Source organism: Botrytis fragariae (assembly GCF_013461495.1).
Source record: "Botrytis fragariae strain BVB16 chromosome Unknown tig00000050, whole genome shotgun sequence".
In the NCBI taxonomy this organism is placed as follows: Eukaryota; Fungi; Ascomycota; class Leotiomycetes; order Helotiales; family Sclerotiniaceae; genus Botrytis; species Botrytis fragariae.
Window position 1 is genome coordinate 1,548,893 of NW_023500992.1, and position 26,073 is coordinate 1,574,965.

Genomic DNA, 26,073 nt, shown 5'->3' on the forward strand with positions numbered 1-26,073 from the left:
TCGTGACGTTCTAGGTTCTTCAATAACCTAGATTAAGTGCGACCGATCGACAAATAACACCATCTAACAACATCCACCAGCAGACCCCGATTGTACTCCTTGTCCCTGCCCGACTTGTACCGCTGGCTTATTGTTTGCGGTAGTTGTGCCAATTCTTTCCTTAATTTGGCGTGCCATGGTCAAGAAAGCTTGCTCGACGTTGCTGGCATTCTTGGCGGAAGTCTCGAGGAATGGGATGCCGAGGCTGTCAGCAAATTCCTAAAATGATGTATGTTAGTCGCAATCTTCTGATCAGGGATTCCAGATGGCTGAGTCTATGTGATGGTATGTACCTTTGCGACGGTGTAGTCAACGACCTTCTTGTCTGACATATCGCTCTTGTTGCCTACAAGCAACTTGTTGACGCCCTCTGTTGCGTATCTGTCGATCTCTTGTAGCCATTGCTTGACGTTGTTGAACGAGTCCATGTCGGTCACATCGTAGACAACACAGATACCGTGAGCACCTCGGTAGTACGAGGATGTGATGGTACGGAAACGCTCTTGTCCAGCGGTATCCCACTACGAAGTAAAACTATCAGCACAATACTTCCACGTTAATCTCTTTCAGGTTTCCTTACAATTTGTAATTTGACGGTCTTGCCGTCCAACTCGATCGTGCGGATTTTCTACCTCGCCATCAGCAAACAACACTCTGTAACCCGGGAACTGCAGCACCCACGAAATCAACACCAATAGTCGAGATATAACTCTCGGTATAAGTGTCATCTGCGAATCGCAACAACAGACAGGACTTTCCTACACCGGAGTCACCGATAAGGAGGAGCTTGAAGAGGTAATCGTATCTATTAAGTTGGTCAGTCGGAGTCTGTTCAGGATATACATGTTGACGTGGACCACTCGAGTGTACTCTGTGCGATGGTAATGGCACCTTCGTGATGAGGGGTATGTATAATGTACTCTGCAAATAGAATGATTAGTATTGCGTCTCGGGAGATATCATGTAGATGGCGGTTTCTTTGAAGCTGATGAAAGGATGACGTTTGATCTGAGGGGTTTCAACTTACTACTCGGGATTCATATTTGCGGTTGGTTGTTCAAAAGTATGTTGTTTTAAGTGGAAATTGTATGATACCTCTTGGTTATCCTTTTCGATGTCTTATGGTTGTAGTTGTAGAATAAGATATCGCAACTCTTGGGAACCTCAACTGTGTTTAAGGTGCAGAGGCGGTCCACGGGCGTTAGACGAGTATCACGTGAATCAGAATTGGCCGGGATTACTTGGCTTGGTGGTGATACTTGGTATAATATGGAGGAGGCGTTTGCAGGTGAATGTCTCTACTCGTATATTAATTTATATCTTTAATCTTATATGCACAAACACACAATGGAAGAATCAGATACAATAAATTCATTCTCGCATGTATTGGACACTTGAAAGTATTTATTCTTCTTTTTCCCTTACACCGTTTGCATGATTCAAAAACAGTGAATGATTCAAACTAATATAATGTGATTCTTGTTGTTTCTTGCGTTTCTTGTGATTCATTCAAACTCCTGATCAACTGACCCCCTGACCGCACCGCTTTGTACCTATCTAATCGGTAATCAGCAGCTTGCAAGGCCGATTGATAAAGCTTGAATATCACTGGATGATGAAATGGAACATGGATATCAAAAAAAGTTGTAGAAATCGATTCCTATGATGATGGTTACAATTCTTCCTATTTCTTCTTGAATGTATTGAATGTATTGATGTCTTTACATATGAATCCGATCCATCCAAGCTGATGTCGAAATCATACAGTCTCCTACGCCTTACTAGAAGACGGGCCTCGAAGCTCTCCTCTGCTTCTTCAACATGCCATACGAAGCTTGCCACTACACAGAAAGGTGCTCGATGTCTAGCAACTGTCAACGCAGGATCTAAGATCCTACCGGATATTTGGTTCACCGGCTCAAATCCTAGGAATGAGGATTCACCACCAAATCTCAAAAATTCGAATAAGCCTCCCAACAATGAGAGAACAGTCAAACTTGGCAAAAGCAAGCAGCCCCTCCCCCGCTCCCCCTCAAATTATTAACCCACTTACAAACAATATACTAACAATCCTCAGCTCTCCGCATTCTCCAAGAACGCCTTCCTACCCTCCTCCAATCTCCACTTCCCCAAGAAATTCTCTCCCCGCAAATAACCCTTCACCTCTTCCCCTCCACGCACCCCCATCTCCCCACTGTCTCCGGCCGTGTCGCATATTCTGCCGCTCTATGGACATCTCCTATTGCCTGGGGTCGCGTTCCTCTCGTCGGAAATGTGAAGCTTGAAATACTTTCCGAGCGAATGAGTCAATCATCATCTAGAGGATCAACTCGCGAACAATTAATCGTACGATGGAAGACCATTGGCAAGACCAAGAACAAAGGAACAGGAGGTTTTTATAAAGGGATTGGGGCGCGAGAGAATGTGGATAAGATTACAGAATGGTTGGGGGGTGGAAGTGGTGAGGATGATAGCAAGGAATTTACTGGTCTATTCCTCTTTGAATTCGATGAGGAGGGAAGGATCTGGTCGCATACTATTGAGCACGTTCAAGAGGGGGGAAATTGGGAAAGGGGTGTAGGGGCTAAAGTCGTTGGGTTAACGGATTGGCTGTTGGGCGGGATGAAGAACGGGAGAGGTGATGAAGGGGCTCCTTGTCCGGCCTTTTGGGTGCATGAGCAAAACCTGGGGAGGCGATGAGAGAATGAAGGTGCAATTGTATTATATATGGGGTGAACATGATTGACATGGGATATGAATTGATTTAGCGTAAAGGTGTTCGGATAAAAAGACATGCTTAGGACTTTGTAAGAATACTGGACATGAACACCTCTCAATGAAGTAATGAAACAGATACTGGAACTCTCAATCCTTTAGCTGCGAGTCGTTGAGTTTTCTCGATGCTTAGATATGTCAGAGACAATGCGGGTTGTATGTAGAATGAGGTTTATACTCTATGTTATGAGCCGGCATCCGTGTGATGCACGATTCAAGCTGCTCCCTTCTCAATAGTACCATTTATTTCACCTTGATTTCTCATCTAACTGTGCCGACTAAGCTAGAAATGAAATATCCTATGCAGAATCATCAACACCTTCGCTAAATATGTCCAAATATACTACAAAGTCATTCCCACAAGCTCACCCCTATTTGCATTCCTTCTCAAATGCTTCAAGAAGAACCTGCAGCCATTGTTTGTTAGCCACTTGTCAATCACAAGTCTGTTTGCATCCATATCCCACTTACCGAGAACTCATGATCATCCATCGAACCAAAGATGGGACTTTTTCCTAACTTCATCGCCGTCACTCTCGGGGTAGAGATACCAAAAGCTACTCTAGCGAGGAATCTCGGATCATCGCGCTCTACAATCATATTAAGAACGTTGTTGAAAACAATAGTATTGAAAGGAACAGGAGGTGGAAGTTGAATCTCGACGGGCTTATGTGTTAAACACCATTGACAATGACCGCATTCTTCCTTTCCATCAGGCAGCTCATCTCCAAAATGCTGGGCCAATTTTTTGGAAAAACAAGCTTTGCCGGTGATAAGCTGTAAAATTTTCTCTGAGCGCTCCAAAGCTTGCTTTTCACGTGTTTCCATGCTGCTGTAAATTGTCTTTGCGATTGTCTCAATATCCTCTGCGGTTTGGGGAAGAGGTTTAGTGACTTTGTAGACATTTAAGACCTGACTTGCTTTCAGTTCTAGAGCCCCTTCGGCGTTCCATTCGTTAAGCTTGCCAATGACCTCATTTCTTCCGAGATTGTAACGACGAGCTGCGGCATCTACATCGATGTGATGGAACTTAGCTTTCTTTTCGCCACAGGCTGCGATCGCTGCTGCTGCTGGACTTCGATCTGTCTTGATTTTGGAATGATACATGCGATCATTTGCAACATACGAATATTTTTGGTATAACGGTGTAGTAGCACGGATAAGACCGTGGCCCAGCTCTAATTGTGCATATATACCACCTAGAACAGTGGGGCGGATATCGAATTCTTTCGTTTGATTGTAATGCGAACTGTGAATCTCACCTCCAATTGGAAGCTTTTTCGCATTTAAATCAAATATGTCGTTTAGTAGTCCACGAATGGATGTAAGAGATGGAAGATCACCTCGTGCGAATAATTCACGGAAATGAAGATCCTCGCCACATACGAAGAAGAAACAATTAGAAATTTTCCCATCTCGGCCACTTCTTCCGATTTCCTGACCTGTGCAAATATCAGCATGAAGAGCTTTGGCATTTGCAATCATCAAGTAGTGCGGGGATGTCTCTACTTCGAGACTGAGTGGAAAAACGAGGGGTGGCTCATTGTAACTTTGAGAGTAAGCCTGAACATAGTAGAGATCGAGATACACTGGCTGGGGTAGTAACGGCTAGGAATACAATAATGAAAGTTACTAACTGTAAGATTCCAGACTTTGAGGGACACTGAAATGTATAACATTGCGAATAGAGCCCTTGTCAATTCCCATCCCAAAGGCAATAGTTGCAACCATAATCATGTCATTACTTCTCATGAAATCATCCTGCAACTTTGTCTTGGCTTCAGTCGTCATTCCTGCGTGAAATGCCTTAGCTTTGAAGCCCGCCTCTACCAATATGTTTGCAAGATTCTCCGTTTGCTTCTGCAAAGTAACATAGATGATAGTTGAGCCTTTATGCTTTCGTAAAAAGTCTTTAAGCTTGGGCAGCATAGTAACCTTCCTATCTCCTGACTCAGCCAATAAATGCAGATTAGGTCGATAGGTAGAAGTTCGAAAGAGTCCAGAATCTTTGATTCTGAATGCATCACAAATATCTTGCGCAACACGGGGTGTAGCTGTAGCAGTTAGGCAAATGACTCTCTCTGCTCTGATCTCATCAGCAAAACGAGCAATCTCTACATATAGTCAGTAAATGATGCGTCTCTAGTAGAGTTGGAGGTACAACTTAGGTAGTCTGGACGAAAACTATGTCCCCACTCGCTGATACAATGTGCTTCGTCTACTGCAAGCAATCTGATACCTCCTCGGACATATTTCATTTGCTCCACGAAACCCTCATTATTTAACCTCTCAGGCGCTACATACAGTAACTTTAACTTTCCACTTCTCAGTTGGTCGCATGTTTGTATAAAGTCTTCTCTAGTCTTGCTTGAGTCGAAAGTTGCGGCAGCAATACCGCGACGAACAAGAGCATCTACCTGATCTTTCATCAAAGCTATGAGTGGCGATACTACCAGGGTAACTGTATATCACTTTAATCAGTATTATTTTCAAAATATAGATGAAATTAAAGAAGAATCCATAAAACTGAAGCTTCGATTAAGGAAGTCTGATTCTCCCGTTCATAAAATGTTGTAGAAGAATTACCGCATAGCACGCTTAACTTTTACTCACTGCCATGTTCGCCTTCATCACGAGTCCCGAGAAGCTTGTCTTCTTCTTCAAAAGCAAGCGCCGGGACTTGAAAGCAGAGACTCTTGCCACCTCCAGTAGGAAAGACAACAACGGCACTGTCGCCACCAAGGATTTTTGATATGGCTTGCTCCTGCTTCAATCGAAAAGATTTGAAACCAAAGTTGCGACTCAGTGCAAACGTTGCTGACTCAAATACCTTGTGGGAGCTCTCGATTGCCTGCTTCTTGACAATCGACGAAGTCTGCTCGGGAGAAGCTTTACGCTTGTGGCCATGGTTGGTGCTAGCATCGACCGCGTTTGTCAAGTCTAGCATATCTGCCTCGTCGCCAGAACTGAAGCCATATTCATCACTCTCAGTAGGATTTTCCATGATGTCTGTATGGAATAATATTGATTGCTATTTCCTTTCCGCTAAAGCATGAGAGAAACAGAAATACTGTAAGAATCACGAGTAAAATACTGTCGCTGTAAATAAATAAAGTACTTAAGACCAGCGGCACTTCGCGTCTGCCTTTCGCGCGATCACATGATTAGTGGATCAAGCTTGATAAATCGTTCAATGTCCAGTTTGAATTCACACATTGAGGGGTGCGCTGAGATGAGATCTATCAGGTATATTCCATACACTTTGTGGCTATTCAACTACATCTTTAATAAGAAAAATTAGGTAAAGCTGCTAACATCTTTCATTAATGACTTTGCATGTCCTGCTATGATTGCTTTAACAATATCTGATATTTCAAATTGTATGTGTACGACCCCTTCCTATTAATCACAATAGAAGCAACCCATTTCGACACCATCTCTTACGCAGGTATATTCTAACGCCATTCCTTAACAGTCCAAATACCATATATATACATTCCAGCAAAGCCATAACTTACAATCAGATCTATGCTCCAAGAGCACCACAGGTCTACCTCGATAACCAAAGACTATATTTACTTCACGGCCACTTTGGCAGGAAGGTTTCTTCTTAACCTGATGGTTTGTTCATACAAAACGTCTTTAAAGGCGAACAAAAATGCAGCAGTCATAACACTCTGTGAGACTTTGGGAGCAATTCCTGAAGTAAAGTCAACAACAAGCCTCGTAATAATTCCCCCCCCCTCAAAAAAAAACAAGAATCGCTTACCTTTATAGAATCCAGCGTAGCCCTCTTCCTTCAAAATACGTCTCATGCCTTGAACCATACTTTCCTTTCCTCCATCTCTTCCGGCAACGTGCATGCGACTCTTTACTGTGATATAAGGGTATGTGATTGAAGTAGCAAATAGCTTTCCTAATGCGCCTAGAAGGAATGCCATTGTTGGGGTGATTCTTTTCTTCTTCTCGATTGCATTCTTTAACTGCTCGAAAATCGTATATTGTAATATGGGGTTAATAACGAGCACCAACGCAGGCACGACTCCAGAGAAAAGCGCTAATGGACCTTCTTCTTTAATGAGTGCAAGCAATGTGCCAACTGTTGTAGGTGCCTTTGATGCCTTAGCCCCGGGCAAAAAGCCCTCACCCTCCTTATTTCTCTTTCGTGTAGTCATTCGTGTATTGACTACCCAAATAGGATTTGTGAGCAAGACTGTTGCTGAGCCTGCGATTGCTCCCGCGATCATCGATTCGATTGTCGTGAGCTTTTTTGAAGCTCGGCCAGCCTTGAGTGCCGCCTTCTCGAAACCCGAACGAGTCCATTCATACCAGTAGTAATATACAAAGTTTGTAACACTGATTCCGAATAGTGCTGAATCGAGTCCAGCATAAAGGCCCGTAATACCTTCACGCTCCATGATATGCTTTACAGCATCAAGAAATCCTGAATCAGCGCGTTTTGATTCGACTTGTGCGCGCGTGGAAAGCGTAATAAGAGGATAGCTTCATTTTGTTAACCTTTGGAATGCGGAGAAGGATAGGGGTCTAATACGTAAGAGCCATGGAAAGGATGCCCCCACCAGCACCGGAAAGAGCATGAGCAACATTATCTGATTGTTGAGCTGCCATGATTGTTTTGTACAGGTATATGTGATGTTGATGACGTTCTGATATTGGAAACAAGTAGTGTGAGTTTATTATGGAGAATTCAAGATTGAACTACGATATAAAAGACGTGAAGAATGAAGAAAGAAGAAAGATGAATTATTATTATTCTCGATACCTAGGTAGTTTCGTCCTCTGTCTGCATCAGATGTGCATTGTCAACTTACATATCAAAGGCCCATTTCCGACTTACCGAGGCAATGCGGAGCCCCCCCTTGCATTGTCCCGGAGATTCCCCACCCCAATTTAATTTGGACTAACACGTGCTTAGGTAGCATTCACGTGGCATTCTCGCATTCACGTGCCGATGATCTATTCTTATATGTGATTAGTAATCATTCGGCCTGGAAAAGCAAAGCTCAATCAGATTAAATTTCATTTCAGACTTAACATCAATTTATTTCTCCTCATTAACAATTATTTGGTTCAAAGTAATTATCATCAATTATTCATCATTCTTGTCAACGCTAAATATATACCCCCTTTTTGTTCAATTTATCGCGAGAATATATCTAAACCTCTGTCACTAGTCATATAGCACATATACCCAACGTCGTTTGTTTCTGTCGTTAAATCATTTGTCTCCCTTTCCAGCTGTCAATTGGAGTACCGGTATCATTATAGTTAGGGAGAAACGGGAAACGTGTCTTTCATTAACAGCTCTTTTCTTTTGGGGTGTATATTTCAAACATTAGAAGTAAATTTCATTATATCTATCAAGTCATCATATTATAGTCAAAGTTTCTCATACATTTTCCTAAAAACCACTTTTCATTACTTGTATCAAAAATTTAATCTAGGTCATTTGATAATTCAAAAGTGGGAGAATGCTCCCAGTCCTTCATGTCCCTGCAATGACCCCTGAAGCTACAAAGCATAGTAAATATGCCACGATTGCACCTCAAGGAGGCGAACAATATATTCAAGCCCATAATCAAGCGTCATGTGCAAATGTTCAGGATAGAGTGATGCCTGAGCGTCCGGGACAACCTTCGCCGCTGGGAAATTCATCTCCAAGTCACCAAAATTCTCGAAGTCTACCTTCGAGAGAAGTTACAGACGAGAACTTTGACGATGCCTACGTAGGCTTCATCATGTACTGCAATCCTGCCGTGGCATCAGATACAGATACTGCTGAATTGAAGCGAATATTTCGCGCGCCTCCAAAAAGTGATAACAAAAGTTTCAGCACTTTTGTATTATTCGAATTGATTTGTAAATTAGAGAACAAGGAGATCAAAACGTGGGCACAATTGGCGATAGATTTGGGAGTTGAACCTCCTTCTTTGGAGAAAGGTCAAAGTGCTCAGAAGGTACAACAATATGCTGTTAGGCTCAAGGTATGCAAGTGGATCTCAGAAACTCGTCAATGTAACGCTAACAAAATTTAGCGGTGGCTGCACGCAATGCATGTTGATGCATTTTTTGAATATTTATTGAGCAAACCTCATGTTTATTGGACACAAGTACCATCTCCTGGTGAACCACCATCAGAGCTTGGCCGAGATGGGGTGACCGCCGATGAAGATTTGGCTCTCCGCGCTTTGCTTCCGGAAACAAGACCTAAGCGTGGACGAAAGAAGGCTGAGGATAGGGAGGATGATGAAATAGGGAGATCACCTTCTCAACGTCCTCGGTTACACTCGCCTACACTATCCGAAGATTTTATGATTGCAAGGACGTCCTTACATCCGGATAGTGCTACACCAGCGACCGCAAATTCTTCCTTTCAACAAGGCTTCGATACTCGTTTAAGTCCATGGTCTGCAACAGAAGTTCGAGGTCCTCTGGTGGACAACTTCAGATGGGGTGCTCCACCAGAAAGTGCAACTCCGCTATCAGCTTATCCACAGTCAGCTCTCACTCCATCAAACAGAACACATCTATGGCCGGATAGCAATGAACCTCAATCAGCCACAACGCCAAACAAGTCCCGGTCAAGGCGTCGTCATGGACCTGCGGTATCATCAGCATGGCCAAGTAACGGTAGTGCCTCCACTGGAAAATTACGAGGTAGACCACCTAACAACCGTTCTGTTACAGACGGTCCTTTTTCGACCTTTCCTGCCAATCCTGGTTCAATAAGAGGCACACCAACCGCTACTCCTACAGTGGCAGATTCCGAAATTTCCCATTTCTTTCCTGCTGGCGTAAGAGCCAATCCACCTACAGCCATTCCACAAGCTCAAAATTCTCGGCCAAATCGACTTTCATTACAAGTCCCACAAAGAAAAGGTGGAAATGTTCGATTGGCAACACCGCCACCACCCGTTGTACTCCTAAACGGTGAGACTGATACGAACATGCAAAATGATTTAATTGAACAATCTCAACAAACGTCATTCATGGAGTATTTCAACAATCCTGCCAATGGACCTCAAGACCCCAGTTTCGAACACTTTGTCAGTATAGCATTTCGACAAAATGAAGACTTTGACCGTACCAACATCGATGCTTTAGAATCTCACTTCATTGGAGAAATTCTTGCCGCCGAATGGTACGACGTAGCCGGAAATTCAATCCAACAATGCTCTATAGACGAAGCATCTAAAATCTGCAAACAAGTCATCCGAAATCTCCAAGCCGAATCCAGCAGCACTGAAGCTTTTCTTATTAATCTTTCAGCACTAGCGGGCGGTCCTCTCATGACACGTCTCCGCGTCACAAGACTTGAATTCCCCGGTCCACCACCAAGAACAGATTATGAATGTCATTGGAAGATGAGATTTGGCAGCCTTGAAGGGGATTTTACGATAAGAGCTACAGTTGTGGAGAACGTTCTGGAGATGGGAATGAGGGAAGGAATAGGAAATATGGGGAGAGGAATAGATGACAATGAAGAGAGTTGGAAGGCAAAATATCTCAGTTTGCAACAGCAGATTAAGGAGAGAGATGCGAAGGTTATGAGGTTGAAGAGGGGGATGGTCGATGCGTTGGTTATTAGTGAGGAATGGATTAAGGGAGGTAATGTCTTTCAGAATCAGGGATAGTGGAGGTGGTAACAAGGCTTGACAAAGTTTTGAATCAAGGCAATATTCTGGTTTTGGGAGTTCAGATGGAAATTATGGTGTTTAGAGGAATTTGTTCTAGTATGGTGGTGCTTGAAGTATACATGTTTAGCATAAATTAGATATCCACAAAGCATAGTTCAAGATACACTTTCATTAAGAATCTTCAGAGCTAGTTCGTACATTCAAAGAACGAGAATACATGATGACAAAAAGTGTCATTTGTACCCGAGGGTATGGAAATATGTGACCAAAGTTGACATTGGCACAGTGCGCAGCGGTGCGTGTTAAGAAGAGTGAGGATACTAGTCTGATACGAGTTTGGATATGGGGATCGAGCTCTATTAGATTTACTCGAAGTCATTTGCTGCGCGAGAGAGCGAGACTTGATGCGGTATCTGGAGAGTGCTGGAAACCAAGTTGTTCATGTCCTGTAGCTGTTTATCCGATCCGATGATTGGGCATGATGCTTCGATACTCGTGGGGAAACATTTGGGATTATGGAAGAGAATCCCGAGGGAATTTGGAACGTATCCTAGTTAGTTTCAAGCTACGTTCCCGACGATTGAAATGGGAAAGGTGACGGTTGATGCGGCACCGCTTTTCCTCGCATGTGGTATGCTTTGTAGGAGTGTGGGACCCGATCCTAGCATTTTGATTTGCAATAGGAAGATCAAAAATTCATTAATTGAGCTTAAAGGGAGCTTTCCAGAATCAAAGGACGAATATCCAGAATCAGATGTATACAAAACCTACCGTAAATTTCCTGATCTGGAACAAAAGACAGAGAGAGTATGGGAGGAAATAAGCGAGCGATAAAAAGAAGCGAACATCCTCCTAGCTCTTTTAATAGACGACATTGATCCCCACGTGCTAGAAGACTGGCTAGATGGGGAAATGGAACATCGGGACCTCAACTTGAGTGTTCTGACGACGCAGTTGGGAGCTAGAGAAGAAAATCAGAAGACATTTTATAAAGGAAGTTTTGCGGCGATGATGGTGGGATTGGCGTGCCATAAAGTGGGTAATAGATTGAGACCGGAACTTATGGTTTTTAAAGCGATGTGGAGAGATGATGGGCCTGTGGGAAAATGGTCGGTGTGGATGGAAGATGAGAGGGTTGGGTAGAGGGAAATGAGAGAGGTGAATTTCTCTGGGGAAGGGGGAAGGAGGTTAATTGATGTTATTGTTGGATAAAAATCTTTGTGGGAGAATATATTGTGGCTCCCTGGATGAAACTTCTTTCTTCGAATTTCGAACTCACTTGAAGTATTTGTGAATTATTCGATGAATTCCATCCACCTTAGAAAATCCAGTCCATTTCAAATATTCAATGTACATCACTACGATGAGCCAAAAAGTGACATTGAATCAATTCCCATCAAGCCGGGGGGGGATGAACGCAGGAACCAACCAAAAAAACTCTCCAAGGAATTTGAATTGTCAAATCACTCGAAAATGCTTTTCTCTCCTCTCTTTAAAAACCATAGAGAATCCGCTACTACCTACAAACCCGATTTTCTTCAGGAGACACACAACTCCGTTTTCGATATACTCTAAGAATATATGCGAATGAGATATCATGATTCTGGTAACTCTGATTATCAATATGATCGTGGCCGATGTATTTGGAGGAATAAGATGGGGAGGTAGTGTATTAATAGCAGATGCAAATATGGATGTAAGCATAAGAATATGGTTTTTGGTATGAAGAACACAGATTTGATTTGTAAGAATGGTCAAGTAGACGCTCAACATTATTGAACTGTCAATGTATTGTAACTCTTCTTGATGTGAGTAGCTTTTGCTTTTGCCTCTCTCTCTCCTCCTGTCTGGAAATGTTGCCGAAGCAATACCGATGCGTTGATTCTATAAATGATTAGTTGTAACATCTTTATACAGTTATACTTCTTTTTATATCAATCGATAGATCTGATTTGAAGGAGCCTAAAGATGTTTGAATATTTTAGAAATTATTGTTTGTTGATTTCATATTCATTATGGTAAGTTTGAGATATCTTCGGCACTGTATACTTTGTTTTCTTTGAATTATCAATCGACTATTCAATTGTTTATACCTTTTACTACATTGATGAGTTTCCCTCAGTCAAAGCCATCGAGCAGTATAGGACATAAGCGCAATTGACTGAAAATACTTTGTTTATCATTTTTCAGAGCTGACGACTGTAGTCCCCCGCTTGAAGAGTCAACCACCATTGGTAGTAGCGTTTATTCCTACCATTTCCCCACCACAATATCTCCTTTTAATGATCTTGGTAATATATATTTAGATAACAGTTGGATATCATAACAAATACCAGGGGCTGTAACTCAGTGGTAGAGTGCCTCGTTTGCATTGTCATACATCTCATCAGAGATATGTGACTAGTATCGATGAAGTCCAGGGTTCGACTCCCTGCCGCTCCAATATCATTTTGCATATTTTTGCGCCTTTATCCCCAAAAGTTGAAGAATTGAAGAAGTTGATGATTTCCGTTTTCGTGAGCAAGTTTTTTTTGAAGGCTCATGTAGCGGGGGGCGGAAAGGGGTCGCTGCTTTTACGAATGAGATGGATGGATGGGGGCGTTGTTTATTACTTTTTCTTTTTAATAGCCCCTCTTTCAAAATACTTTACTTATTTACTTGGAAAATTCGAAAAACAGCAGTAAATAAAATCAAGCATCTCGAAAATCAAAGTATTTGATAAATAATAATAACAAATTATCTCAGCCCGCATTGAGCTAAAATCATTAGACCTTACTAGCGTCTTCGAATTTTCCAAATGTATACGATATAAAAGTAGGCATTATAAGGTTTTCGGGGAAGATCGAATATCCGCTGTTCTTTCAAGAACCCCTAGACACTTTTACAACACAGGAAATTGTGTGATATTGTTCCTTTGATATACGTTATCATTCATTCATCCATCGTACGTAACTTATTATTAGGTGGTGTTTAGATGGACAGGTAAATAGATACACTGTACCTTTTTAATGATCTTCCTCTCTTTCACAACTGATCATCATCTTTCCATGGCTTACATAATTCAGGTCCCCAGTCAGATGTCGGCAGTTGAGAATCAATTGCCTTCACAAAACGTCATGGATATTTTTTGATTTATAAGCTTTTATGGATCTTCGCTACCGCAACATGGGCAAATGGTCTTATCCATCTGTACGGAAAGCTTCAGATCTCTGCAGAAACTATCTCTTTTCACAAGATCAGAGAACTAGCGACTATCATAATATCATTTCCCCGAACAACCCCCACTACCCTCGGAGATATCTTGGATACACGATACGCCAAATCAAGATGTTCGATGCAATTGCTACGGGTTATCTGGTAGAGTAAGCATCAATAATGGAATGACATGATTGCTAGGACCATCTTGCTGAACAATCAATTTGCTTGGTTTTTTTTCCTATTCATGCGCAACTGCGCGATATTCCCACATATCAATCGAAGGTATAAAGGTGGGCGGTCTCTTCTTGCTTTCTTTTCATTCCATTCCATTTTGATTCAGACAAGTATATACACGAACAAGCAATTGAACCTGCAATTACACATTCATACATACACCAATTACTCAACAATACGACACAAACATGTCTTCATCAACCCTTTTCACCCCTCTCAAAGTCGGAACTTCCGAGCTCCAACATCGAATTGCCATGGCACCTCTCACTCGATTCCGTGCCGACGATAACCACGTACCCCTTCCAATAGTTGCCGAATACTACGCTCAACGTGCTTCTGTTCCCGGCACACTTCTCGTCTCCGAAGCTACCTTCATTGCCCCCCAAGCCGCCGGTTATGCCAACCCCCTGGTATCTGGAGTAAGGAGCAAATTGCCGGATGGAAAAAGGTTACCGACGCCGTTCACGCAAAGAAATCATACATCTGGATGCAATTGTGGGCATTAGGAAGAGCGGCAGACCCATCAAACTTACAAGAAGAAGGTGGTTACAAACTTAAGTCTTCGAGCGATATTGCCTTTGAGGGAGGTGGCAAGCCAGAACCTTTGACTGAGGCCGAGATCAAGGAATATATTGGATTATACGCACAAGCTGCCAAGAACGCAATTGAAGCTGGATTTGACGGTGTTGAGATCCACGGAGCAAATGGTTATTTGATCGATCAATTTTTCCAAGATACAGCAAACAAACGTACTGACTCCTGGGGAGGAAGTGTTGAGAACCGCGCACGTTTTGGCCTTGAGGTCACCAAGGCTGTCGTTGCAGCTGTTGGTGCTGAGAAGACTGGTATCAGATTGAGTCCATTTTCTCCTTTCCAAGGAATGAAGATGGCAGATCCTATTCCACAATTTACTTACATCGCCCAAGAGCTCAAGAAATTGAGCCTTGCATACCTACACGTTGTCGAATCAAGAATTACCGGAAATGCAGATGTCGAAGCAACCGAGAAGGTTGACTTCCTGATCGATATCTGGAATGGTACCAGCCCAATTCTCCTCGCTGGAGGTTTCAAAGCCGAATCTGCAAAGAAGGCTGTTGATGAAGAATACAAAGGAAAGGATATCGTGATTGTATTCGGAAGATACTTCATCACCAACCCAGATCTTCCATTCAGAGTCAAGGAGGGAATTGAGTTCACTCCATATGATAGAGATTTCTTTTATAACAAGAAGGAGGCTGAGGGATATACCTCTTATCCTTTCAGCAAGGAGTTTGAAGCGCAACAAAAGGCCACTGAATCTTCAGCATAATTTATATATATAGACATGTTTTTATAGACGCATGGATGGATGGATAGATAGATAAATACCCAGTAGATAGATAGAGTGTATAAATGTTATGATGTACTTTTTTTTAACACAATACTAGCTTCATTGCATTGTGATATAAGATAATTCGATGATAAGTCCAAATAAGAGCATTCATTATTACGACTGTGAATAAGATAGCCTGCTTACCACTAGGCAGCTTTGGATTCATCAAAACTTGTTGAAAACTTGAAGATTCAGTAGTCTGATGTACTGTAAGAAGAATTGAGAGTGGAATGGGATTGCAGATATAAGGGGGAATTTCTGATGACCTTTCGCTTTCTTCCAATTGATACAGTTGTCCTAATTGATATGGGATTTCCAGTTGGTATCATTATTCCAATTTATATGATCGTCCCAGTTAACATGACCGCCGTCCCAATCGATATCAGCATCCCAATTCATATTATATATGAGAAAAGTAATGACCAACAACTCGTTGACACTAGAAGAAACGAGAGAAATTTACCTAGGCATTCAAACCACGGGTTATCTGTACGTTCAACAAATGAAAGTTCCCTTTTTGTCTTATTGCCTTGAACTTCAACAAACTGATTGATCACTTAGACATTCAGTCGACATACTTTATATGTCCTAAGACCGAAGATATAGAAAGTTCAAAATCTGGGGATCCCCAGGTCGTTGAATCGCTAGCTACCTAGTTAAGTACGGAGTAAGCAGAAGGAGTGCTGATACCATGTCTCAGATCAATCGCTGAATAAAGTAAGCTCGGCCGGGCCGAACACTAACGAGCTTACATGCGTAGGGTTCTTACTCCTATCGATGTAATATTCCGATCCCTTAACTTGCCAATTGCGTCTTCCAACGGCGCTGCGCCATTTTGTACGCTTCCTCTTTTCGCTTTTTTTCTTTGTTACTGTACGAGTTCAGTTGGAGATGTATATCCAGGATGCTACTTATGGAAACATAGTTGGATCCTTTGACATACGGATGCTTAAGCTCGTGCATTAGATAATTAACAATTCTACGCGCCAAACAAGATCTCTTGGTACTGGTAGGTTACATACCTAGTCATCGTCCCATCACGAAGTTCTGCTGAAAACGGACACTAGAACCAACCAATTGTTATTCACAGAATAAAAGCCATAAAATCATGCATTAACTTTCCTTCACTTCTCCAGAGCTTCAGATGGATAAATGGTTTGACTTTCTTCACGAAGTACAGATTTGCAAGCTCATGAGTTCATAAGCTCCGCACCTCCACATATTTTCCATAGGATAGAATTGTCGAGACGGGCTCGGATCTGAACCCCGGATTCAAACGCCTAGCCACCACCTTCTTCTCTGTATCATATCTCCGAAAAGGACACCCGATACTACCTATATGCCAGGATCAATATTTACTCCTCTTATTATAAGCTTGACTGTTCCCCGAGCACGTTCTATGTTGCATTGCTGCTAGGTAGCTCGGAGCTAGGTGTACCATACCTAGCTATTTCGGCCCGTTCATAATCCCTCATTACGGTCGCAAGACAACCCCATCTGGACCATACACATCCTTCCTGGCAGGACCAGACCGGCATCAATATTCAAAACTAAACCATGACATTCCTTCCTAAACGTTACCTTCGTGCCCCACGATCCCCTCTTCATCCCCACTCACGTCTTCCGAATCTAGTTCTCGCTCTTTTGGTGTTTTTCCTTTTCGATGCTTATTGGATCATCATTCAACTTCCAAATCCAATACATACTATCACGCCTCCATTTTCGGCGATTCATCCATCGGATTTGACGTCAAATCAACATGCACCTCCGTCATTGCAAGGCCAGGATTCTTTATCGGTGAAAAGGGTTGGAGGGGAGGGGGATCAAGAATCATTATTATTTGGTGATGTTGAAAGTAGACAGGCCTCTCAGGGATCTAAACCACCAATGGGAAATCCCAATAATGAAACAATTTTCATAGCAGCCATATTTCGTAAATCTGAAATAATGCTTAGGCAAAATTGGTCTCCGGCTCTTGTATCCCTGGCTCACCATCTGGGTCCCCAGAATGTGTATGTCTCGATTATTGAATCGGGTTCGTGGGATGGAACGAAAGCGGCCCTGGTGGATTTGGATGGTATGTTAGGGGAAGCGGGGGTGGAAAGGACGATTGAGTTGGGTATGGATCGTCTGGCTCAGCTTGAAGAATTAAAACATGTGCCAGAGGAGGGGCAGGATAGAACTGGGTGGTTGCATACAGGGAGGAAGGAAAGTGAAAGTGGTTGGGAAATGAGACGAATTCCTTATTTGGCGAGATTGAGGAATAGAGCTATGGAGCCTCTCTTGAGAGTATGGGATGAGGGGAGGGGCAGGAAGTTTGATAAGATTTTGTGGATTAATGATGTGGTTTTTACGGTATGTTGTCACGTGTTTCTTCTCCTTTTTTCTCTTCGTTTGTGATCCATATGCATTGTCGCAGCCTTCTCATGTCTCTATGTCTATTCTTGCTCTATTCATCGATTCAATGTTTCTATCCCTAGATCCAAAGGCCTAGCTAACCCCCAAACAGACAACCGATGTAACTACCCTCCTCGCTACCAACAACAACTTCTATGCAGCAGCCTGCTCTCTAGATTTCTCCCTCCCTTCCCAATACTATGATACCTTTGCTCTCCGGGACTCATCTGGCCGAAAAACTTCATCACTTTCCTGGCCCTACTTCTACGCCCCACAATCCTTAAATGCGTTAAAAAGAAACGACCCCGTACCTGTTAAAAGTTGTTGGAACGGAATGGTTGTTTTCGATGGGGAACCTTGGTACCCTTCCTCTTCCATTTCCTTAAATTCAAAGAAAGAATTCAAGGGTCTTAGATTCAGAGGCGTCCCTGATTCTCTTGCGGAAAAACATGTAGAGGGTAGTGAATGTTGTCTTATTCATGCGGATAATCCGTCGAGGGAAAAGAAGGGAATTTATGTGAATCCGAATGTGAGGGTGGGGTATAAGAGGGAGGTTTATGAAATGGTTAATGGGAAGGGGGGATGGCCTGGGAGATGGGAGGCTGTGAGGGGAGTTTGGGGGGTTAGGATGGGGTGGGTGAGGGAATGGGGGAGTGGATGGGTGGAGAGAGGACGGGTGGGGAGGAGAGTGCAAAAGTGGACGAAGGAGGGGGAAGGAAAGGAATTGAGGGAAGAATTGGGATTGGAATGTTTGATTAATGAGATGCAGGTGTTGTATCAGAGTGGGTGGAGACATCTATGATCATTTGAGGTTTCTTTTGTTAGGTATACATCTTTTCTGTTGAGGATTCGGTTTGGTTATTGGGATTTATCAATACCTAGCTATCATGGGTTGTTATTGGAGTTGCTCGGGGAATTGTGACATTTTGAGGAATGGACTGCACCACATGTGGACGGGGCATTGTATTATATGGTCACGTAAATGTATACACATTTGGTGCAGGAGGACTAAGCAGTAGGGAATAGCAAAAGAAAGGGGAGCATACAAAGTTCATGTTTATTGGGGCACAGGATGTACAGTAGGAAAGATTTATTTTATATCGATTGTGGGATTGGGTCGTTGGAAGTTGGTGTTGGGATTGTTATGGGGATTTAACATGGTATTTATCTTCTATGCAATTCGTTTGTTGTGGTTGAAAGGCATGTATGTATGCATGTATTTCGCCATGTATGCTGTAGAAAAAGAATCAAAAAAAGGGGAGAAGGAATCAAAGAGAAGGAAAAGGAAGAGGTCGAATAGAATCAGCGGATTCCGACTACGTTTTCTGATTCTTCTCACCTGCGTGATGAAGAGGCGCAGACAAGGACAGGCATACATGGAATCTTTGATTAGGTAGCTGATTAAAATTTTGAAAATCATTTTTCATATACATGCTCATCCTCATCCTCATCATGATTCTCATGCTTATCTCCATCATCAACATCAACATCAACATCACGAGTACAAGTACAGGTAAGACTGACTCACTTACAAATATCAATTATAGCTACAGTCCGGAGGCAAACCAGACCAAACCAAACCAAACTAAACCGTAAGAATAATTGAATGGATATAAATCCGAGAGAGACCCTTCGGATCCGAATACACATCCATATCCATATCCGTATCTCATTCTCTACCTAGGTCTGGGGTGGTTTATGTCATTTTATTTTTATTTTTATTTTTAGTATGGTGATTATGGATTATGGTGATTATGGATTATGGTGATTATAGATTCATAGTAGTCATGGGATTATATACTAGATACTAGGGAGGTATTTTACATTTACGAAACTACGAGACTGTGAGGATGAAATGGTGGGTTGGATTGGATGGATTGGGTGGCTGGGTGGGTGTTGTGTGTGGGTGGATTTATTTTGATGTGAAAAGAAGAGGGATTGAAAAAAAGGTTGAGGAGGGGGAAAAGAAGAGGAGTGAGGTTTGATTATATGAAAAAGAAGAGAAGGGATGGGAAGGAGATAGTATGGGATAGGATAGGATAGGATAGGATAGAATAGATTAGTATGGAATGAGGCAGATGGAATGAATAAAGATATTATATTTACTATACTATAAGCCATAGATATTGAGATTAAGATTATATAACTGTAGATAATATGCTCTTGAAATTGTATATATATTTATATATACACATATAGTATATCTGTAATTAGAATTAGAATTCGTCCTAGGAGTATCCTATTATCGACAGGCGAGATTTGAGATTTGATACTTGAGATTTAATACTACTTACAATAGAGCACAGCAGGAAAGAAAATGAAAGGAATGGAAGCGAAGATGGTGGATAGATGGAGAGAAAGGAAAAGGGACGTACATTGTGCATTGTACATTTTGCATGCGTAATCGAGAAGATGCAGGATCGAGATGTGATGTGAGGTGACGTGATGTATGTCTGATAAATGGATGGATAGGTGGATAGGTGGATATGGAAGAGTGCAGGATCGGGATGGGATGGAAGAGGGTAGCTAGGATGTATGTGTAGATTATTCATGGGGATGAGTCGAGTGGAGTGGTTATTTATTTGTATGTGGTTAACGGGATATGGATATACAGATATACAGATAGATATACATATTCAAAGAAAGAAGAGGATTTGAACAAGATGAGGAGGTTTGTATAACTATCTAGGTGGGTATCTATATCTGAAGAAGAGAGGTAGAATACATAGCAAAAGAGATAAATATGTGTGGGTTTAACCATCACCTAATTAGCTATCTATAACTCCTGTATATCTATTTGTATTTCATGCTATAATTTATTCGATCCTATTACCTGTATAAACAATACTAAGATTTTTCCTATTAACACACACGCACAAAAACATACACAAATTAACGAGCACTACCAAAAGCCACTCAATCGCATCCATACACACTGCACAATTTAAACTACACACGTTCATATATCCTCCCCTCCTCTAATTAGTAATGGCACCCACCCGTCTTGGAACTCGCTAGATGACGCGGAACTGCAAATTGTGTGTCGAGTATTAGGTATGTATCTATCAAGGAGATGCATGCAGGATCCCGTTGATATCTATCTGGCTGCATACGGATTGAAATGAGTCTTATCTTATTTCTTGGGATAGGCTGAGAGATGATGGGAAGATGTGGTGTGACGATGGAAGGAATATGTTTAGTAATTTTATGAATAAGTGATTTAGTAGAATAAGAAAGAGGGAATGGGATAGGTGAATATTCATGTATTTCTAGAAATGTTCGAATTGCTATCTCCCAAGAAGAAGATGAATGAAAACATACTCCAGAGGTGTTAAGTTCATCAATATCTGCCAACTCATCACATCATACAAACCGGAATCTTTCCTATTCCCATTCGTTATCCCGCTCAAAACTCGTATATATATAGTAAACCTACATACATACACGTATGCATACACAAAAAAAATCCGCGGTCTGTTCGGGCTTTGATGACGTGAATACACACACACACACACACGCGTCTCCTCCTCAAACCCCAAGAGCGCTTCCATACATCCTCTATACCGCACTCCTCTCCGTTCCCCGAATTTCGATCCCCCTAGCACTTGCATCTCCTCCTTTTCATTCAAAACGAAAGCGAGTCAAGATGCAGAGTAAGATACAGAATACATACCTGTATTACCATACTCATCATATCACATCCCATCACGTCCATCACATTACACAAAGAAACATAATACCAAAACGGCACATTGCCATATTACCGGCCCTGAACCTGCATCTTCCGAACCGAGTAAATATGTCGTGGAAGCAATATGTATATTACGTGTGGAAAATAGATAGAGAAATAAGATAGAGTGTATGTAGTGTACTGTAGTGTACGCCCGTAAACACGCTTTAGCCATCATTTTTTCATTTCTGAAAGAAGAATTAATTTATTTCCAGGGGCGGGACATGGTGGTGTGTGAGATGTTGTGGAGTGATGTTGTGGAGTGTGCGATGGAACGGAACGATTTGTGCGAGGAGGATGGATGTTGGAAGGTTGAAGTGAAGGGGCTGGTAAGCATGGATGGGCAGAGAATGGTGAAAGATTTTCACGATTTTACTTTGTTGTGATTGGGGTTGTCTTGAAACTCTTCTCGAAATAAAATCATAAACTATTGATTATTTCAATGGGGAAATCAGGTGCAGCTGGGTTATTGAACGAGCTTGGTTGGTATGAATGATAGTGCTATCGGCTCAGATAGATACAGTAAGGCCGATGTGGTACAAACCAGCTCTAAAATATAGTAGAGTCCAGTCGTTGACTAGAAGCTTGATATCTAAGTACAAAGCACAGTATCATAGTTTCATAATTTTGCAACAAGCGCTGGAAGTTTATCTAATACCTAGAAAATAGGTAGCTAGATGAGTATGACGAAGTGCTCAAATGTCGTCGTTGCTAGCATGGAGCTGATATGGCTTGTATGACATTGACGGGTAAAGATGATTGAGTAGTCAATATCAATCAAGGAAAGAATGCCAATATAAGAAAATCGAGAGGCGATATGAGGCTCCCGATGCATTTCTTTATTACTGAATCGTATTTGATTATGTCCCTGACGAAATCCTTCAAATGGTTCGTTAACTTCTGATTTGGTGAATGAGAGCAGCTGAGCTCATCTCATATATGTCTAGGATACCTTCCAGCCGTGTGTTCTTGAGGAACCATGGTCCAAGATATAAATGCAAGTAGCATGCGTACTTTACACAAAGATTCAGCAGAAAGAAAAACGTCGCAATCATCTCATCCCAGAGTATGTTTTTGTGTTCACAATTGTTTTGGAAACTTTATTTGGTGTATCGATACATCCGTGTGATGCAAGAATTGGAGTCCGTAAAAAACTTCTAGGTAAGGGGGTAACATGGTGATCAATTGGCGATATGGAGATACGCCACCGTATGGTATCACGACTTGTAGGCAGGTACCCTTAAATTATGAGATGAAAATTGGGGTAGATAAATGAGAATGTTGTGATCCCGTGAGTTTGTACTTCTTGAAAAATTCTACTTTAAATTTCCTTGTTCAATAAAAACGAAATAAGCATCGTCGAGACTTATCGTATAAGCTGGGCACTTTCATATGAATCTTATTGACGAAACAATAGGGCATACATTGAAGGTATATAGATTATACTGCATCGGTATATATACAACGAAGAGATTATCAATTGTATTTCAACGCATCCGAAGCCACGTAAGATTTGTGATGTAAGGATATGAGCACAGAGATTGAAGTACCAGATGCATTCACATTTTCCCAATCCACTTGGATTGGGTCGAGTTGTACAACTTCAAGTATATGGAAGTACAAGAATGACCATCGATATATGGTTCCATATAGTCGGTAGCAAACGAAACTACTTGAATGGTACATACTGATCTCCATGATGTAACTTGACGTTTCACGATACAAGTTATCTGTCACGCAGACCGAGTGGTAGGAGAGAAAGCTTCAGGGAAATTGTGTGCTTGGAGAAATTCCCGGAAGCTAAATTTATCCAAAGAACCATATTTCATGATTGGATGGAGAATGTGATGTGTGGAAAGTACATGTATTTGGTGCATCGTGCATACCGCGGAGGTATTGTAACGAAGTATTGCCATGGATCTTCATTCATTTGGTGGCTCAGCACATGGCAGTCCAGACTTTGAAAAGGGCTGGAAATGGGTAATGGTAATGGTGGTGTGGAGCGTGTGGTGGAGGAATGCTCGAATGGGTTGAGTAGAAGAAAAGCACCGAAAGCGAAAAGTAGCTCATGATGAGTGTAACAGTAACATCAACAAAGTACCATTTCCAAGTACTAGTCTGTTAGTAGTACAGTAAGTAACCTTAACCTTCACCATCCATCCATCCATTCATCCATCCATACATCCATACATACATACATACATACATACATACATACATACATACATACATACATACACACATATTGAACTTCTGAATTGAGGATATGAAGGATCACAAAAGAATGGGGGCCGTGCAGTAAACTGAGCCACGAGCTGAGGATGAATTGGATTGATGGCCATATCCGAAGGATCGTCGATGCGGATGAAGATACCGTAAGGAAATCTGACTGATCTTTATTGTTCCTTTAAGATCTGAATATCAACCAATCCTCTTTTCTTCCTGTCGAAATCCCTCTCACTTGATCAGGTATCTATCTAGTTAATGTTAGCGTTAGCGTACCTTTAGCCATTTGAAGTTTACACGGATGAATATCGTCTAAATTGTATATATATATATATCTATATATAAGTTATATATAAATAATAAATGCTACCTACCGTAGATATAAATTATGCTCCGTAATTCATTTTTAGCCATTTGATAGTACCTCCTCTTATTACCTAACCTGAACAGCGTCATCACGTCTTGTCAGCTCTTAGACCCTTTTCATCATTTTTACGATTTACCCCATTTTAACGAAACCCCCATTCACACCTGGACTTCATTTATTGGCTAATAGTTTAAGCTTTCACTCCAAATGCACGCTCACACGTTGTTACGAAGGTCGATCTAGATTTACCACGTTCATATATCGTGGATTAAACAGCCTAACTTACACTTTAAAGACTTACTAATGCAACTTAAAACCCTGCAAAGAAATTGGCAAATTGCTAAGATTTTCATTGAGACATGATGGTCCGGATCTTGGCCCAAAACCATATTTCGGGGCGGTTATGAGGGCGGCCATAGGACAGGTTGATGATTGATTTAGGTTATTCCGAAGCATTGCTTGCCTCTACTGCAAGTTCATCACCATTTCTTTGTTCATGTCACCTGTAATCACGGCGGCGTGACGGCGTCAACTCCTTCATGAGACGCATCCCCGAGCCGAGGATCAGGAATTTCATGAGTAAGAGTGAGAAATTCCAAGGTTTAAACTCGGGGGTTTGTGGATTCAATCCAGATTGGGCTTACAGCGTCGTAGGCAAGGATTTATGAGTAAGCTCCCTGCTCCCCTCCCCTCCCCTCCCCTCGATGATATCCTGATATCCTGGGTGAACAGCGTCTATCGACAAGCGCCAGGTGGTACATTGTAACAAATCACATCATTGATCAACAACCTTCGGTAATTTACAAAACTGCAATGACACCGATAAACATTTGAGCCTGAATGCACAGAGTGACAAAGCCTGTGTGATACTTTGAGAAGGGGTGAAATCTCACTCCACACAAAACCCTGGAGAAGTCAAATACCCTGCAATTGGTACCCAAGTACCTCCAGTCGTCAGACGGGCGAGAATAAGCATCTAATCCAGTATCGATAAGTACCTCTGTGAAGCATTGTTGACGAGGTGGTTCATCAATGAATCATGTCACCGCTTTGTACGATGATCCAGTCTAGATACCGTCCTATGTAAAGATTGACGTAGATATCGAATGTCTGAGAAAGTTTGAAGGGGCATGTGTAGTTCTCGGTCAGCGTGGCCCCCAACCTCCAGATGATTTTTTTGAAGCCCTGTTCTTTCATGCCGCGCATTGTGCAGCAACAGGGTCGGACCAGGTCGAAGCCTACCGTGTATACTAGGGTTTTCTTATTATCGGGGAACAAGGTTCAAGATAGCTTAACGCTGCTTTTGAAACAACGGCAGATATATGCCAGTGATGAAAGGATAAATGTATTAGCTGATATCGATAGCACTGCTTGTTTGCTAAACTGGGTATACGGGATGGGATGGGATGAGATTGGAATCACTGGATAGGATGCAACGGCCAGAATGCCATTTTGAGGAGACGAGCGATTAAAGTTTGTGTGAAGAGATGCAACATCTAACTACCTAGTATTTACCAAGGTACTCCGCAGACACTCCGTAGCCACTTCGCAGGCAGCCTGCAGTGTAGGTACTAGGTAGACAATCCGTAAAAAACTTCCCGGATTAATACTCGGAAGCATTTTGTGGAGAAGTTTTGTCCTGTCAGGCACGAGCGTGCAAAGAAAGAGCCATAGATTGATCTGAGCTTTTTGTCTTTCTAGTCCTTGGGTAGGTATTGTCGACAGGTCTACTCTACTCTACCTGGGTAGTAAGGTAGTAGTAGTAGTAGTAAGCTGGCACGATATCGATCGATACTGCAAGTCAACTGTCTTGGATAAAGACCTTATGGATTCTTGGAAGGCTTGACATCTCCGTCTAATCCCCAGACTCCGGACTCCAGAGTCGAGATGGAAGGAAACCCCTAAGACATTTTCACTTCCAAGCTTCTCGCAGATTCTGTAGTATCGTTATTTTGATACCATGTCTTAGTCCCGTACGACTTATACTTTGGTACCAGCTCAACAAAGCCGTTGAGAATGCCTAGTCAAGTAACACAGTAAAAACTGTTTCCCTGTCATTGTCAAGTCAAGATCTTCG

At 42.0% G+C, this 26,073-nt stretch overlaps 7 protein-coding genes across 7 annotated transcripts; 5 read left to right on the top strand and 2 right to left on the bottom strand.

Annotated features, from left to right (window-relative positions):
* Nucleotides 1-63: 63 nt before the first annotated feature.
* On the bottom strand, nt 64-1,080 carry Bfra_004477 (putative gtp-binding protein ypt1 protein; the record flags this gene model as incomplete). Its single annotated transcript, XM_037334880.1, has 5 exons — nt 64-258; nt 333-560; nt 620-667; nt 721-958; nt 1,067-1,080. The coding sequence occupies 5 exons, from the start codon at nt 1,078-1,080 to the stop codon at nt 64-66; spliced, it is 723 nt and encodes a 240-aa protein (XP_037193414.1).
* Nucleotides 1,081-1,789: 709 nt separating this feature from the next.
* Bfra_004478 (uncharacterized protein) lies at nt 1,790-2,739 on the top strand (the record flags this gene model as incomplete). Its single annotated transcript, XM_037334881.1, has 2 exons — nt 1,790-2,045; nt 2,117-2,739. The coding sequence occupies 2 exons, from the start codon at nt 1,790-1,792 to the stop codon at nt 2,737-2,739; spliced, it is 879 nt and encodes a 292-aa protein (XP_037193415.1).
* A 446-nt stretch (nt 2,740-3,185) lies between these two features.
* Nucleotides 3,186-7,443, bottom strand: Bfra_004479 (putative peroxisomal membrane protein pmp47b protein; the record flags this gene model as incomplete). The annotated part of the gene is made up of 9 exons (XM_037334882.1): nt 3,186-3,221; nt 3,286-4,403; nt 4,452-4,928; nt 4,979-5,275; nt 5,428-5,823; nt 6,333-6,364; nt 6,430-6,514; nt 6,584-7,317; nt 7,367-7,443. The coding sequence occupies 9 exons, from the start codon at nt 7,441-7,443 to the stop codon at nt 3,186-3,188; spliced, it is 3,252 nt and encodes a 1,083-aa protein (XP_037193416.1).
* An 863-nt stretch (nt 7,444-8,306) lies between these two features.
* Nucleotides 8,307-10,469, top strand: Bfra_004480 (putative ars binding protein; the record flags this gene model as incomplete). Its single annotated transcript, XM_037334883.1, has 2 exons — nt 8,307-8,819; nt 8,871-10,469. 2 exons carry the CDS (start codon nt 8,307-8,309, stop codon nt 10,467-10,469), a joined length of 2,112 nt encoding a protein of 703 aa, XP_037193417.1.
* Nucleotides 10,470-10,692: 223 nt separating this feature from the next.
* Nucleotides 10,693-10,944, top strand: Bfra_004481 (uncharacterized protein; the record flags this gene model as incomplete). Its single annotated transcript, XM_037334884.1, has 2 exons — nt 10,693-10,704; nt 10,759-10,944. 2 exons carry the CDS (start codon nt 10,693-10,695, stop codon nt 10,942-10,944), a joined length of 198 nt encoding a protein of 65 aa, XP_037193418.1.
* Nucleotides 10,945-14,092: 3,148 nt separating this feature from the next.
* Bfra_004483 (putative nadh:flavin oxidoreductase nadh oxidase family protein) lies at nt 14,093-15,213 on the top strand (the record flags this gene model as incomplete). Its single annotated transcript, XM_037334885.1, is given in 2 exon segments — nt 14,093-14,314; nt 14,329-15,213. 2 exon segments carry the CDS (start codon nt 14,093-14,095, stop codon nt 15,211-15,213), a joined length of 1,107 nt encoding a protein of 368 aa, XP_037193419.1.
* A 1,620-nt stretch (nt 15,214-16,833) lies between these two features.
* Nucleotides 16,834-18,475, top strand: Bfra_004484 (putative polysaccharide export protein; the record flags this gene model as incomplete). Its single annotated transcript, XM_037334886.1, has 2 exons — nt 16,834-17,631; nt 17,786-18,475. 2 exons carry the CDS (start codon nt 16,834-16,836, stop codon nt 18,473-18,475), a joined length of 1,488 nt encoding a protein of 495 aa, XP_037193420.1.
* Between the last annotated feature and the right edge of the window lie 7,598 nt (nt 18,476-26,073).